General features: G+C 42.2%; 3 protein-coding genes across 4 annotated transcripts; 1 reads left to right on the plus strand and 2 right to left on the minus strand.

Annotated features, from left to right (window-relative positions):
• Positions 1-35: 35 nt before the first annotated feature.
• LOC132787465 (golgin-84) lies at positions 36-1,980 on the plus strand. The gene is made up of 2 exons (XM_060794512.1): positions 36-1,497; positions 1,562-1,980. The coding sequence occupies exons 1-2, from the start codon at positions 135-137 to the stop codon at positions 1,774-1,776; spliced, it is 1,578 nt and encodes a 525-aa protein (XP_060650495.1). The 5' UTR covers positions 36-134; the 3' UTR covers positions 1,777-1,980.
• LOC132787463 (C2 domain-containing protein 5) lies at positions 1,785-11,253 on the minus strand. Of its 2 annotated transcripts, XM_060794511.1 has the most exons (11): positions 10,899-11,253; positions 10,530-10,831; positions 10,121-10,466; positions 7,798-8,998; positions 7,119-7,701; positions 5,590-5,920; positions 3,421-4,530; positions 3,268-3,355; positions 2,819-3,211; positions 2,487-2,759; positions 1,785-2,424 (listed from the first exon to the last, which is right to left on the minus strand). In XM_060794511.1, exons 1-11 carry the CDS (start codon positions 11,060-11,062, stop codon positions 2,362-2,364), a joined length of 4,854 nt encoding a protein of 1,617 aa, XP_060650494.1. In that variant the 5' UTR covers positions 11,063-11,253; the 3' UTR covers positions 1,785-2,361. The 2 variants fall into 2 exon arrangements, with proteins under 2 accessions (XP_060650494.1, XP_060650493.1); XM_060794510.1 differs by lacking the exon at positions 7,798-8,998 and having other exon boundaries at positions 7,119-7,441; positions 10,899-11,249.
• A 361-nt stretch (positions 11,254-11,614) lies between these two features.
• Positions 11,615-13,342, minus strand: LOC132786297 (tRNA modification GTPase GTPBP3, mitochondrial). Its single transcript, XM_060792793.1, has 2 exons — positions 12,764-13,342; positions 11,615-12,707 (listed from the first exon to the last, which is right to left on the minus strand). The coding sequence occupies exons 1-2, from the start codon at positions 13,256-13,258 to the stop codon at positions 11,721-11,723; spliced, it is 1,482 nt and encodes a 493-aa protein (XP_060648776.1). The 5' UTR covers positions 13,259-13,342; the 3' UTR covers positions 11,615-11,720.
• Between the last annotated feature and the right edge of the window lie 1,165 nt (positions 13,343-14,507).

Below are 14,507 nucleotides of genomic sequence, written 5' to 3' on the forward strand. Positions count from 1 at the left end.
GAAAATCAAAAGTTATCGATAATTTTAGTTTTGCAAAACACTGCTAATGTAAACTTAACAGAACTAGTTTTGACATAAACAAACCATTTTCCACGTATTAGAATTGTTTTCCCATTTGTTTTTCTGTTTATACAATGTCGTCATGGATAACAGGATTGGCAGATAAGGCAGAGAATATATTGAATAAAATCGATCAAAATGCTGCTACCGCTTTGCACACTGATGCTGCGCCCAATTTGGATGCAATGAAGAAAAGTTTAACCAGCAACACACAATCCTTGACAACAGCAATATCTCCCGCTAAGCGCCCTAGCAGCAGCCACAGCAGCACTCCCATGACCTTATCCATGGTGGGCAATAGTGCATCTAGTGCCAAGAGCGAGGGTGCTCATATAGTGACCACGGAGCTGCGGCAAAAATTACCTACTTCAGCAAGTTTTTCTATTGGCAGCGACGTTGGAAGCAACATGGATACACACGAGTTGGCGGCATTCAAGATTGCACTCAGTGAAATCACAGGAGAGCGTGATGAGTTGCGACTGCGTCTGGAGGAGCTCAATCGCGACAGCGAGAACTTGGGTTTAAAGCAACGCGCACAAGAACTGGAGCACCTGACACAAACATTGTCAGAAGAGCGTGATAAAGCTGTGCATGACTTGAACGAGGCGCAATCAGCACACATGGCATATGTGCACTCCATCTCGGAATTGGAATCCAATCTGGCCAAGCTTCAGCAGGAGTACGTGAGCACAGCGCAGAAGCTACAAATGCAGATCAAGGAAACAGATCAACAGCGCACCGAGCTGCAAGAGTATCGCACCAAAGCACAGCGAGCACTGCAAGCCAAGGATGCGCTAATCGCCGAGCTGAAGGCGAATCCCACAAAAGAAGGCGATGGCACCGAGTTGACTAATAAGGACAGCGAATCGCGCTTTTTGCAAATCGAATATGACGCCCTAAAACAGGAGTTGCAGCATGCCAACGAAGAGCAGCAGACACTGCGTCTTCAGCTCGATGGCTACATCGCCCAAGAGAGGCAACATGAGCTGGACATTGGTGTCGCCCGTCAACGTGAACAAACTCTAGCCAAAGAGTTGCGCACGGCCCGGGAGCACAACGTTGCCATCGAGTCTGAGCAACGCATGCTCACCCAGGAGTTATCGTCGCTGCGCCAACAGATGAGCAATCAAATGGCTTCGGCAGCCACGCGATTGCAGGAGAAAGAGCAGCAATTGCAACAGCAGCGCCAGCAACTCAGCGAGTCCGATGCTTCCAATGCTAAAACTGACTACGAGAATCGTCTTAAGGCACTCACACAATCGCTGGTCGAGCGTCAAGGGTTGCTGGAACGCGTCACATCTGAACGCAATGCACTGCGCCTGCAGCACGAGAATATGCAGCAACAGATTCAACAGAACATGCATGCCATTGAGATGGGGCATCAACGGAACAGCGGCAGTTCACGCAGCACGCTGCTCTCGAACAGCACAGATGATGGTAGACATTGAGAGATTTCTGTTTATCATTGAAATGTAATTCAATTAACGTTCTTTCTCCACAGTCAAGGCACAGTTTCCCCTACTCATGCATCCAAGTCCCTTTGACAATCGTGTTGCCCGTCGTTTTAAGCGTGCTCTGCGTCATGCCGACTCTGTGGGCATAAGGGTGGGTGCGTTTCTACGTCGTTATCCCATGATGCGTATTGGCATGATTCTCTATGTGGCATTGCTGCATCTGTGGGTCATGTTTGTGCTACTCTCAACGACACCCAACTAAAAATCGAATTCCAATTGAGCAATTGTACATATATTTTCAACATGTGTTAAGTATGTATGTATTATGTATTATATTTTACATAAGTTATTTGTGGCAAAATTGTAATGTGTTATTAGCTCATTGACAGGGGGTAACAATTATTATTTATTTGTAATCTGAAGGGAGGAAATAGTAAATTCAATAAACACTTCAACTATGTACAAATCGCAAATCGTAGCTAAAATCTAAATATTAAGCAAACAATTAACAAGACCTAAAAATTCACGCTACATTTTGTTGGAGAACGTCACAGTTCGAATATTGCATACCGACTTCGACTATAAGTCACTACAGTTGTAAGTACAAGTTACTGCCCCTATTTCAGTTGTTGTTTTCGTTACTGTGCCTTTTGTTTAAGTACAACATAACAAGTAAGTAGTTTTTTTAAGTTTAGGTTGTGCCTAGCACATTTGTCATTAAAGGTCATCATGTTGATAGAGAGGGGGGGAGAGAGCGAACAAGTAAGAGAGGAAGTTGATTTCAGTAGTAGAGACTTTTAGGGCGATTGGCGTAAAATAAGCGCTATATACCCCGCAGACGTGTATATCAGTCATCGGCATAATAGCTCACATAAACCGCATCGCCACCGATGCTAATCAGACACTGACCCTGCAAAGAGAGTAAAAAAAGTTGAAGATGACCCTTCAAATATTTAAATATCAATACATTACTTGATTTTTATGCTGATTATCGAACAATATCAGTTCGGTTATGTAGAAAGAGACCATGGCATTGCCACCCAGCGAAGCAATATGGGCACGCACCACAGCTAAAAGCTCAGTGATGAAGCCATGAACAAATCCACTAATGCCACCATTCTCGCGTATGGAAGTGCTCTCTCTGATGAAGAAAAAGTTTAGATTGCCCAAATACTTTTCGATGCGACCGCCGGGTATAAAGCTAAGCGGCGTTAGGTCGACACCATAACGATCTCGTAGCGGAAACTGGTGGAAGTATACAAATTAGCGAATTACAAACACAATTCTATTCTCAATTTACTCACATAGCGAGTGCGCGTCACTGGCGCTATGTTGAGCGACTTGGCGGATGGCAAAGCTGTGGTCAGATTTCCCAGACGAGATGGCGATGTCTTACGTTGCTTAAATGAGCTCATGCCAAAGGGCGGTATTGCTGTGCTTGTGGGCGTTGGAGTATCTACAACTTGATCCTCGTCCAGCGGAAATATGTAGTCCTCTTCCTGCAGCATTCGTTTGCCATTCAACTCGGGTTGCGACTGTGCTGCGTGTACAGCGGATACAGGTTGTGTTTGCGCCTGCATTACTGCATCGTTGAAGCCATTTTGCTGCACAGCGGGCGCTCCACGACGGCGGTATTTCACTTTATTGGCATCACTCAATCCCATCGCCATGCCAGTGACCAGCAATTGGATTTGGTCCTGTCAAAGCAATAAGTTAGCTATGTATATGTTTTTATTCCACTTGAATTACTTACGGATTCGGGCAAATCCAGTCGGAAGCGCAGATCGCAAATGGCACAAGGTATCATGGTGCGCAGCTTGAAATAAATAGTTTGCAGCAGCCTTTCGGGAAATGAGGAAATATGTTACTTCAACTATTAAAATCTTTATAATGATCTTTAACTTACCGCTGAAAGTGCTTGGGAAAACCATTTACATTTTGTCCAACTTCAAGGCGTGCACGCCAGACTTGCGTGAACATCTGTAGATTCTTCACCGCATCCAAGTCGAGCATGCCCGGCACCTGTTGTGTGTTGACCACATGGAAGCCCTCAGGCGGATACGGCTCCATCAGCAGCGATATAATCTCCAGATCCTCAATATCATCCACCTCTAGCACACACAACTCTTTATTGCCGCAATTCAAATCAATTTCATTCATTTCCTCATCATCCGAGTCATCCGTATCTGATTGCTTATCGCCCGCAGCACCACTCGAGCTGGCCAAATCGGGATCCATGCTCTTCAACTGATATATTTCCTGATTGCGCTCGAATGTCTCCTGCAGTTTCTTCTGCAGCTCATTGAGTTTTTGCTTGTCTGTCCACGAATTGCCGGCCACAATTTTGGGCACCTGTGGAACAGGCAGTGCACTTAAAAACAGCGCTGTGCCTGTGGCTATTAATGCTATCATGCGTTCCCCAATTGCCACTTGGGTGCGCAGTCCAAATATGGCATTCATGCCCTTGGCCTTCAACTTATTTATGAGCACACGATGCAGCTCGTACTCCAAGAACGGAAGCCCATCGGATATTTCTTTGGCATTGAGTTCGGCACGCAAATCCCTTTTAGCGCGCACCACCTGTGCTTGCATAAAACAACCGCGTCCGCTGACTTGCACGTATTCCGGCACTTCCAGTGTGGCCAATAGCACGTCAGGCACTCGACCCTTTCGGCAGATAGCACACTTCTTCATCTTCACATTGAATGGCACCGAGTTAAGATTATAGGGCACATGACACACCGCACAAGTGTTGCGTGGCGCATTCGGAGGCGGCAAGCCGTAGCGTTTCCCTGCCGAGCCATTCGATGTGCCCAGGGAGCCGTTGTCTTTGCCAGAGGTTGCCGCATCACCTATGCTGCCGTTTGGTTCACGTTCCTCCAGCGAATTTGACATGGCAGCCACAGTATTGCTTTGTTTCGAAATGGCAAAGATGTCAGTTTGCGACACTGAACGATTAAAGACCATGTTGATAACAGCTGCGGTGCCCGTAGCAGACAAGACGCAAACATCATCACTACAAAATAGAATAGCAAACGGTTAGAAATGGTTTACACTTGTCATTAAAAATATAAAGAAACTGTAATCACTATTTTATTCTGAATAAAATTATAATGGCAATGATTTTTATACCCGCTACCCATAGGGTAGAAGGGTATTATAACTTTGTGCCGACAGGAAATGTATGTAACAGGTAGAAGGAGGCATCTCCGACCCTATAAAGTATATATATTCTTGATCAGCGTCAACAGCCGAGACGATATAGCCATGTCCGTCTGTCCGTCTGTGTGTCTGTCCGTCCGTCCGTATGAACACCTAGATCTCAGAGACTATAAGACATAGAGCTATAATTTTTTTTCGACAGCATTGGTTATGTTTGCACGCAGATCAAGTTTGTTTCAAATTTTTGCCACGCCCACTTCCGCCCCCGAAAATCAGAATAATCGAATAACAAGCCTAATTTAAAAGCTAGAGTTACGCATTTTGGTATATACAATAATTACTATAGTATTTATGATTTCTGAAAATTTGGTTGCGATCAGATAAAAATTGTGGAAGTTATTAAAGAAATACTTTTGTATGGGCAAAAACGCTTACTTACTAGGGGTCTGAGTTGCTTTGGCCGACAATCTGGTATATTGTGCCGTCTATGGTATATTTTGAATAGGTGTACTATATCGATATACCAAACATACCGTTTGGTATATTTTTAGTATTTTTTAGTATTTTCGGTATATTTTGAAAATGATACCGCAATATTTTGCCTTTATTAAAAATGTGTAGCGTGTATCTCACAGTCGAGCACACTCGACTGTAACTTTCTTACTTGTTAGTTTTTTTTTTGTTTTTCATCAACAAAAATTGTAAATTTCAAGTAACAATACTTTTAGTAAATTTATATATGAAATGTAAAAATAATAATAACCATATACATATGTATATATGTATGTATTTGTTATGCAAAATTGATTATTATTGTGACAACAATATTGATAGATCGTCAAATAAGAAATTTAATTAATTTTGTTAGTCTATTCGTATAAACACACATATATCTATGAAATATACTACTTACGATATGGTTGTGGACTCGGCGTACCCCAGCACCACATTGCAGCCCAATGATCTTGCATGCGAACGAATTTCCATACGCAGCTCGGTCCACCAGCTATCACGCACCTCGGGCTCATCGGGATTTGGCACTCGCTCCAGAAGTTTGACTGAACGGGCAGCCACAGTAGCACCCAGATGCAGTATAAACCCAGTTGGATATTTGGTCATGGTTAAGAATGGATATTCCAGCATGTCCAGACTATCGGTTGCCTTATTGCCCACAGTGGGTGTCGTTAGGCGCATCATTGCCGTTGCTGCCGCCAAACGTTCGCTGGCCACACAAATCGAGTTGCCTATGAATGGAAAAATCAGCTAGATGATTTATTTGTGGGTCAATATTGAGATCTACCAAGATGGATTGACAGATATACAACGTCAAAGTCTTAGGCTTAGGTAGGCGGATACACCGATAGGATAGAGATGTGTTTGTAAACGACATTATATATATATATATATATACTGTAGTTCCCATAAAACTGTATACGATTAGGAGGCGTGTTTCCATTCGTATAAATTCAATTTATTATCGAAATTCATTAATTTATTATTAAACTATTAATGTATGATTAAAACTTCATTATCCACGATGAACAATTTTGAAATGGAAACAGGCCATTGAATATTTGAAAATAACAATTTTAAGCAAATTATAGAAATCAGATTAGTTCCTGAAAGTTTTCAAGATTAATAATTCAGTTAATCTTAGGATGGCGATAGAGTATTGTGTTCTTCAGTCAAATCCTTACAGTAGATATGATATTATGATAAGCACAGAATGATCTTAAAAGGCTGCAAACATAGCTGTTCTTTCAAAGTTAACTACTTAGATATGTATGCGCATTGAAGATGAGCTGATATGATATAATTCAAATTTCAAGTGTTTTTTGTCGTAATGATCTAATATATAGTATAGCAATAGACATCGCGACAAGCATGAATATATAAATAAATATTTATTTTGAGAACTTACAAGCTAGTCGGGTAAATAGACATATAGAGCGTTATGTCGATGTTTTTGTTTATATTGGAATGGATATCAGGTTAGGCTAAAGAGAGACAGGAGAGATAGAGAGAGCAAGAGAGTGTAAGGCATTTCACAACACTTAAACGAGGCGGCAATCACCCAAACCACCCACCCTCATCGCCCCCTATTAACACACACATTCGCACACAGAGAGAGGGAGAGTCTGATACACAAATACATCGAGAGATTGAGATTGAGAGAGAGACAGCTACTACTTACGCTTACGATGTAGTAATGTCTGGGCTATGCCTGATAGCGATTGGTTGAGCAGCGGGCGCAAAGAGAGAACGTTAACGGGATGAGACTTTATTGTGAGTAGTAACACACACACACATATGCTCAAACAACGAGAAGCCGCGGAAAATAATGATCATAGTAGTAGTAATAGCTTAGGCTTAGCTTACTTAGACTACGCTTAGTATAAATGACTAGACACAGTGAAAAGTGGGGGCAACTAGCATACATACCTTTTGGCGTCACACTCAAATCCGAGTCAGAGGAGCGACGACAGATCTCGCCCAGCTCCTTGGCCGGCACCATTGTGGTGGCCGTCGATGTAGTAGATGTGGATGCACTGTCCGCATTGGCGCCACCCGATATTCCGCTTTTCGATGGACTCGGCGTGAGCTTCAACCGATTGCTGCCCACTGGCGATGCAAATTTTTTGGCATTCGCATTATTCTCAAGGGTGGCAATCGTTGTGGGAATGAGGACGCCACCTTGGGCGTGGGCAGCTGGCGACTGTTGTTGCTGCTGCTGCATTTGCTGTTGCTGCAGATCATTGCTGGACCTAGTTGAGCATTTGGTTGGTTGTTGTTGTCGTTGAAGTGGTCGTTGTCGTGGTGGATTTTGAATGGCAGATGGCGAAACAGAATAGCATGGAGCAAGCAATGATGATTTATTATTGTTATTACTATGGTTAGTACTATTAGAGATATTTACAACATGGTCTAGCTTGAAAACGGGAGGATCATAAAAATCAAAGGCACGCTGTGTCTGGGAGCTGATATCGGATTCTGTTGGCGTTGGGGTTGAGGGACAAATGCACAAGACGGGTGCATTTTTGTTTTGGATCTGTTCAGTTTCTAATTCGAGTTCGATTTCAATTTCTTCAACGTCTTGTTCTTGTTCTATTTCTGATTTTGGTTCTGGTAATTGTGGTGGTTGTGTTTGAGGCGGTGCTGGTGCTATGGGTGCTGCATCATCTAGACAACTAACGCTTGCGAAACGACTTAACGATGCACTGCGTTGTAAACGCAAGCTAGACTCATAGCTGGGCAAGTGATTCAGCTGCAGCATGGAAGCGGACGCATTCAAATTAATATTGCCTCCCGGCCAACAAGCATCATCGGCACTAATTGTGGGCAACTCTGGCTGTGAGCAATAATACGATTTGCGCTCCATGGTCGGCTGAAGTGCAGCTGCGGCGAACAACAGCGAACGCTTGGCCAGCGTCTGACTGGGTTGATGGGCAGCTGGTGACAAATGCATCAGCTTCTGCACACGGCGTGAGAAACCCTTTAAATCCTCGAGCAGCGTATGTCGTTTGGGTGTCAAGTCCAATTGACTATTCTCACAGCTGCGTGTCTCGCCCGGCTTAATCCAATTGTCCTGCAACTTGCTATCATCATCATCGTCATGCTCATCGCTGTCACTTGATGTGGTTGTTGTGTCGGCTGCTGTCGCTACACGATCAAGGTCTGTGGCAAGCGTTTCAATTATTGAGAGCGACTCGCTGGAGTCGGTAGAATAATTGGACTTACGTTGAAAGACATCAACGTCCAAATCCGGTGCAGAACGTGTGTTCTCCTGATACTGGGGCACCGCCAGCTGACACATGTTGGGTCCAGCCCCAGTGGCATCACTTATGGAACGCAAAATGGCCGGCGAAGCCCGTTTGCTCAACGAGTAGCGGGAGCGACGTCGTCGCTTGCTACTCGATGCGCTGCCACCGAAAATATTGCTCAACGATTGCGTGGCATTTTCTGGGATTTTGGGTTCGATGCGACGCAAAAGTGTTGCATATTTCTCGCTGAAAACATTCCTCGAGGAGGAAGTTAAGCGACGCATACGATGGCGTAGTTTCTTCTCTCGTGTTTTCTCGCCACGCTCATCCTCCTGTCGCAAGAGATTCTGCATAACATCCGCATCCTCTGTGTCACTGCTGCCGCTTTCCAAATAGAACATTGTTGCCGCCGCCGCTGCTGCTGCTGCCGCTGAGCTGGGACTAACACTCGCCGTTGGCTGTTTATAGATATTGAGACGATACTGGGGTGAGCGACCAGACAACGGTAAACTGACACTACTGTCCCCGGTGCAATTGAGAAAGTCTAAATACTTCTGCACTCTAATTTTTAAGGTGTTGTGTGAGTTGAGTTTAATTTTGGATCACCATATGTGTTACAAATAGTACGACACAAAACAACAACAGATATTTGATTTGTTTTTTGAGGCGTGCAATACAATAACGAAAATACGACAAGGAGGAGCATATATGTATATATATATATATATGGTAGTTTGTCAATTTTGGTTTGGTTTTTGTACAGAGATGAGAGAGTTAAACGATCGTTGCGTTTTGAATGCGTGAATACGCGTTAAACGATTTGAAGGAGAACATTCAAGAGAAAAGAATAGAACGCTTTAGAACATGTTGGCAATGTGACAAGAACTTCAAGTATCCTACAAATAATCAATCTTAAACTCCCTTAGTTTTATGTTCTCATCATGGATATGTATGATTCACTATTTTAATTAAGAAAGGTGGCATGTTACACAATTACTTTTAGGCTTTAGCATTTTTTGAAAGTATGTTGTACCTTAATAAACGATGAAGTAACTTTATATACCTATTAATATATTATAATTAATTAATACAACCTAACATTGATTGAGATTTGCCCTTTGTCTATTCAAATATCTCAGAAAAACTACAGCTGTGAAATCTTGAAAATTTCTTAAAGCTGTTTTTCGAAAGTGAAACAAATATGGCCCTTACTGTTCTTACTGTAATATACCCTTTACATTTTATTCGGCCAAAAATATTTACAGCTCAATTCCTTTCTGATTAATAAATTTCAATATTTTCTTGTACCTTTAAATAATGTATAATGCAGATTTAAATATGTTTATATCTTCTAATCTCGTACCCCGTATTTACATACTATTTTCCAAAGTGAAGAGTCTAACAATCGTGTATTGAATTTCTAACATTATATAATTTATCTTGAAAATAAAATAAATTTGCACAATCTACAGAAATATTATCAATTTAATTGTAGAGAGCTACGAAAATATTTCTTTGACTTTCTAAACCCATTAGTTTCTTTTATAAACTGTATTGTTTAAAATAACATCCTCAATCTATTGACTAAACGTCCCGAACTTTAAAAGATAACTTCCTAATTATCCTAACCATTCAAGATATCCATGACGAGATCCATATTAATTATGTTTTTGCAATACTCACTCTTCGATTAGTGCAACATCCGCGCTGTTTGGCTGACTGCTGGTCGTGTCCTTTATAAGTGTAACCGCTGTACCGACGCCTCTGGCCACAACACCAACATCGCCTTCCAGATCAAAACACTGTGTGTAACCGATGACTGCATTGGCGCCCATATTGATGGCCTTAAGACCCATTTTGCGCTGCACTTGACCAGAGAGCTTGAGGAAGACAACCTGACGAGCCTCATTGGAGGCGCGTGGTGTGCGTATTTTGTCAATCCACTGATACTCGGGATCATCGTTGACCACCAACTCCTCGACAAATCCATGGATAACTTGTGCTCGATAACCAAATGGCACACATTGAGCTAAACACAGAAGAATATATAATAAGGTGCTGAACAGCTAGCACACTGCATAAAAGTACGTACAGTGAAAGAATGGTATGCCACATGAGCTCTGTCGGAATTTGTTGACATCGGAGAAGAGATCCACCTTGACAATGACATTGATTTCACCGCGTATACCGTGCATGGTATCGAATACTGGAATCCAACCGGAGAGCACGGTCCCCTTACCGTGGGCCGCCTGACTAGAGCTCTCCAGGCACAGAGGATTCAAGCTGATGTTGACCTTGCCTATGGCATCATTGGCCGAGTATGTATCATAGTCCATCAGACGTATTTGCAACGGCTCATCCTGTAATTCAGCGTCATCGACCTCAAAGCGAAACCTGATAACAAAGTTATGTATACAAATTGTATATGATCAAATCTGTTTGTTTGCATGTGTATAAATACCAATCAGTGTTCCACGTTGGATTGAGACTTTTCTTGAACACCTCCGTTTTGTGCTCTTTGTTGGCCAACTTGATCTCCACAAATGCGTCGGTTGTCTCACTGCTTTTGTCCATCACTGGCAGATTGCGCGCAGCCTTTATTTTGACGCCCACCTTGCCTGGCATTTTGTCGCTTACTTTAACAACGCACACACCAACAAACCACCTCCGCGGAACCTACACCCCAACCGTGTTAACACCTTGTCTTCCAATTAGCTGCCAAGTTTGCCTGCTCCACGTTATTTTGCAATTTTTTTAAGTAATGTTTTTCATTTTTCTTAGTGAGCGCTACAACGTGACCGCAGATTCAATTGCAAAATATTCTATTTCACGTGGAAAAATATACCAAAATATATCTCGTACACATTTGGTGGCTTGGTTACACGTATTAGAATTCATTAATCGTTCGCAATTGGCGCAATTTTTGAAAAGTTTTGTCATAACTGGAATTGATGAAAAAATAGGCAGTAACAAAATAATTTAATTGATATTAAAAACTATTGTTAAAACTCTCTTCTAATGACTAGAACTTAAAACAATTTTTAGGCTGAAATAGAATTAATTTCTTAATGTCGATAACAATAATAATCATTTACCTTTTAATTATCGAAATTTGAAATTCGTTGGTTGCACAGCACTTGCTAATGAAAATAATTAGATGTGTTCTAATAATGAAACTTAACTAAAAAGAGCAGAGCTTAAAATCGTGCTCCGTGTTTATTCAGCAGTCTATATGATCAATATAATATTGCAAAAAATGTACACTTAGAAACTAGAATACATGTCATTTGCCAATACAAAAATCTTTGAACACTACGTCGAGTATATCTTCGCAACTGACATGTCCAGTGATGCGTTCAATACAGCGAATCGATTTACGCAGCTGCTGCGCTGCTATGGCCATGTCAGGGTAGACATCGGGTTTGTAATCTCTTAGAAATATCTCAATGTGCTCAATGCAACGTTCCAATTGCTGTCTGTAACGCATGTGCGTGATGCGTGGATGTTCTGCTTGTGGTGTGCCACACAGCTGCTGCAGCAGCTGCTCCAATGAGCCCAGGAACTGTGGCAAATTATCCTGTTTGTGGCACGAAAGTGTTAGTACATTCTCCAATTTACTGAGGCTCTGACATTCCTTCTCTGTCAATGTATCTGTTTTATTGGCCACCAATTGCAGTCGCTTGCCGTCGCACAGTTCCTGGGGTATGTCCAGTTCCTGCAAATAGCTCTCGATGTGCGTGGGTAAGGCTTCGTTACTGTTTACCTCACGCAAGCGTCGAGCATCGGTAAGCAAGAGTATCAGATCGGACTGCGCTAAGCACTGCTTAGCTCTTGCCATGCCCTCCACTTCGATGGCGTCTGTAGTTTGCTTGCGCAGTCCTGCCGTGTCCGCAAAAACCACAGGATAGCCTCCAAAGTTATGCGTAGTCTCGATGATGTCACGTGTTGTACCCGCTTGTGCGGTGACAATGGACACTGAACGTTGGCAGAGCAGATTTAGAAGACTGCTTTTGCCTACATTCGGCGCACCTATGATAACAGTGCGTACGCCGTCTCGCAACAATTCTCCCTGGCGCTGATCGTTGAGATGCAAGCGTATATCACGCATAATGGCATTCAGCTCTTTAGTTAGCTGCAAGATGACGCCTCCTTCCATCTGCTCTTCTTCGGCAAAGTCAATATAGGCCTCGAGATGGGCGCAACAGCGTATGAGACGCTTGCGCCAGTTGTCGTAGAGTCGAGCCAAGGCGCCAGTACTTTGTAAAAGAGCCTGCAGGAGATTAAATGGTAGAGATGAATTTAAAAATTATAATAATTCAATCTCACTTGCTTGCGTTGTGCTTCTGTTTCAGCGTGTATTAAATCAGCTAATCCTTCGACTTCTGTAAGATCAAGTTTCCCACCAAAGAAGGCACGTTTTGTGAACTCTCCAGGCTGCGCTGGCCTCAGTCCTGGTACTTGACCAAGTGCATCCAACATGGCAGCAATAACAGCCAACGAGCCGTGCACTTGAAACTCACAAGCATCCTCGCCTGTGAATGACGCCGGACCCGGAAACCAAAGCAAGAGTCCTTTGTCTATAACATCTTTGGTGGCTGGATGAAAAAAGGATTTGAGATATGCTTGACGCTGCTTTGGTTCATATTCAGTGTTGTTAACAAGCGCACGCAGCGCTTGTTTTGTTTGTGGCCCCGACACACGAATCACGGATACGCCGCACTTAACATGGCCAGAACTGAGACTGTAGATGGTACAACCACTGGAGGTCGCAAAGCGTCGAAATATGCTACCATAGCTAAATGTTCTCAACAACGCCATCATAAAGTGGCGAATTGAACGCGCGCACGCACAAAGAAAAACAAAATCCAGATGATTTTCGCAAACGATACTCTTTAGCACCAATCGGTGCATGAGTACTCGAGTAAAAATGCGCGCAACATCTGTTTGTGGCAGTGATGATTCCTATAATATCGATAGTTTTACTTTGCACTGAGATAAAGGCGCCAATTCAAAAAAATTTCTAAAATCCATGTATATGCCGCAACATTTGGTAAATTCTTTATTTTAACAATATTTCTTGTTTTAGTTTAACATTTTTTTGGATTCTTGCCTTCTTCTTGATCTTTAATAGGCGGTTCCTCACACTTCTTTTTCGCTGGCCGTGGCCGACATTTTCTCAATTCGTTTGTTCGGTATGTATTTTCCTTGCGATGCTCTTTTTTTCCGAGTCCTTTGCGTTTCAAACGTTTCCAGTAATCAAAATCCCTTGGACCCTTAATTGGCAAGTGAGGCACTTTACGAAATGGACCATGCTTGCGGGAGGCCAAAGTTCGTACACAATTAAAAATCATGCATTTCGGAAAGTTGAACATTGTCATGCATTTCGGGATGTTGAACATTATGCCGACATAGATTTGACAATGCCAAAAGGGAGAGCAGTTAATTTTGAAATAAAAAACTCATTGTAATTTAATAACGATTTCCGTGTAATCCCATTTTGGCAATTAAGGCAAAGCTGTAGTTACCATGTCAACAATTTTGTATTTCAAATATCTTTTATAAATAAACAATGACTTTAATTCTCTTAGCTTTGGTTTAAAAATTTCTCTTCATATATTTAGTTAAATAATTTAATTTAATATAATTAAAAAAAATCTCAGATAACTTTTTATACCCGCTATCCATAGGGTAGAAGAGTATTATAACTTTGTGGCTACAGGAAATGTATGTAACAGGTAGAAGGAGGCATCTCCGACCCTATAAAGTACCTATAGATATTCTTGATCAGCGTTAACAGCCGAGACGATCTAGCCATGTCCGTCTGTCCGTCTGTGTGTCTGTCAGTCTGTCCGTATCTATGTTGGTACATAGATCTCAGAGACTATTAGAGATAGAGCTATCATTTTTTTCGACAGCATTGGTTATGTTTGCATGCAGATCAAGTTTGTTTCAAATTTTTGCCACGCCGACTTCCGCCTCCGCAAATCAAAAAAATCGAATAACAAGCGTAATTTTAAAGCTAGAGTTGCGAGTTTTGGTACATACAATAATAACTATAGTAGTTATAATT

Source organism: Drosophila nasuta, chromosome 2R (assembly GCF_023558535.2).
Source record: "Drosophila nasuta strain 15112-1781.00 chromosome 2R, ASM2355853v1, whole genome shotgun sequence".
Classification (NCBI taxonomy): Eukaryota; Metazoa; Arthropoda; class Insecta; order Diptera; family Drosophilidae; genus Drosophila; species Drosophila nasuta.

Coding starts and splice junctions, on each gene's coding strand:
- LOC132787465 (XM_060794512.1), top strand. CDS start 135: ATGTCGTCATGGATAACAGGATTGGCAGATAAGGCAGAGAATATATTG. Junction 1,498..1,561: donor CTCGAACAGCACAGATGATG/GTAGACATTGAG, acceptor CTTTCTCCACAG/TCAAGGCACAGTTTCCCCTA.
- LOC132787463 (XM_060794511.1), bottom strand. CDS start 11,062: ATGCCAGGCAAGGTGGGCGTCAAAATAAAGGCTGCGCGCAATCTGCCA. Junction 10,467..10,529: donor TGGCATACCATTCTTTCACT/GTACGTACTTTT, acceptor TTCTGTGTTTAG/CTCAATGTGTGCCATTTGGT. Junction 3,212..3,267: donor GACTGGATTTGCCCGAATCC/GTAAGTAATTCA, acceptor TTGCTTTGACAG/GACCAAATCCAATTGCTGGT.
- LOC132786297 (XM_060792793.1), bottom strand. CDS start 13,258: ATGATGGCGTTGTTGAGAACATTTAGCTATGGTAGCATATTTCGACGC. Junction 12,708..12,763: donor CAGAAGCACAACGCAAGCAA/GTGAGATTGAAT, acceptor AATCTCCTGCAG/GCTCTTTTACAAAGTACTGG.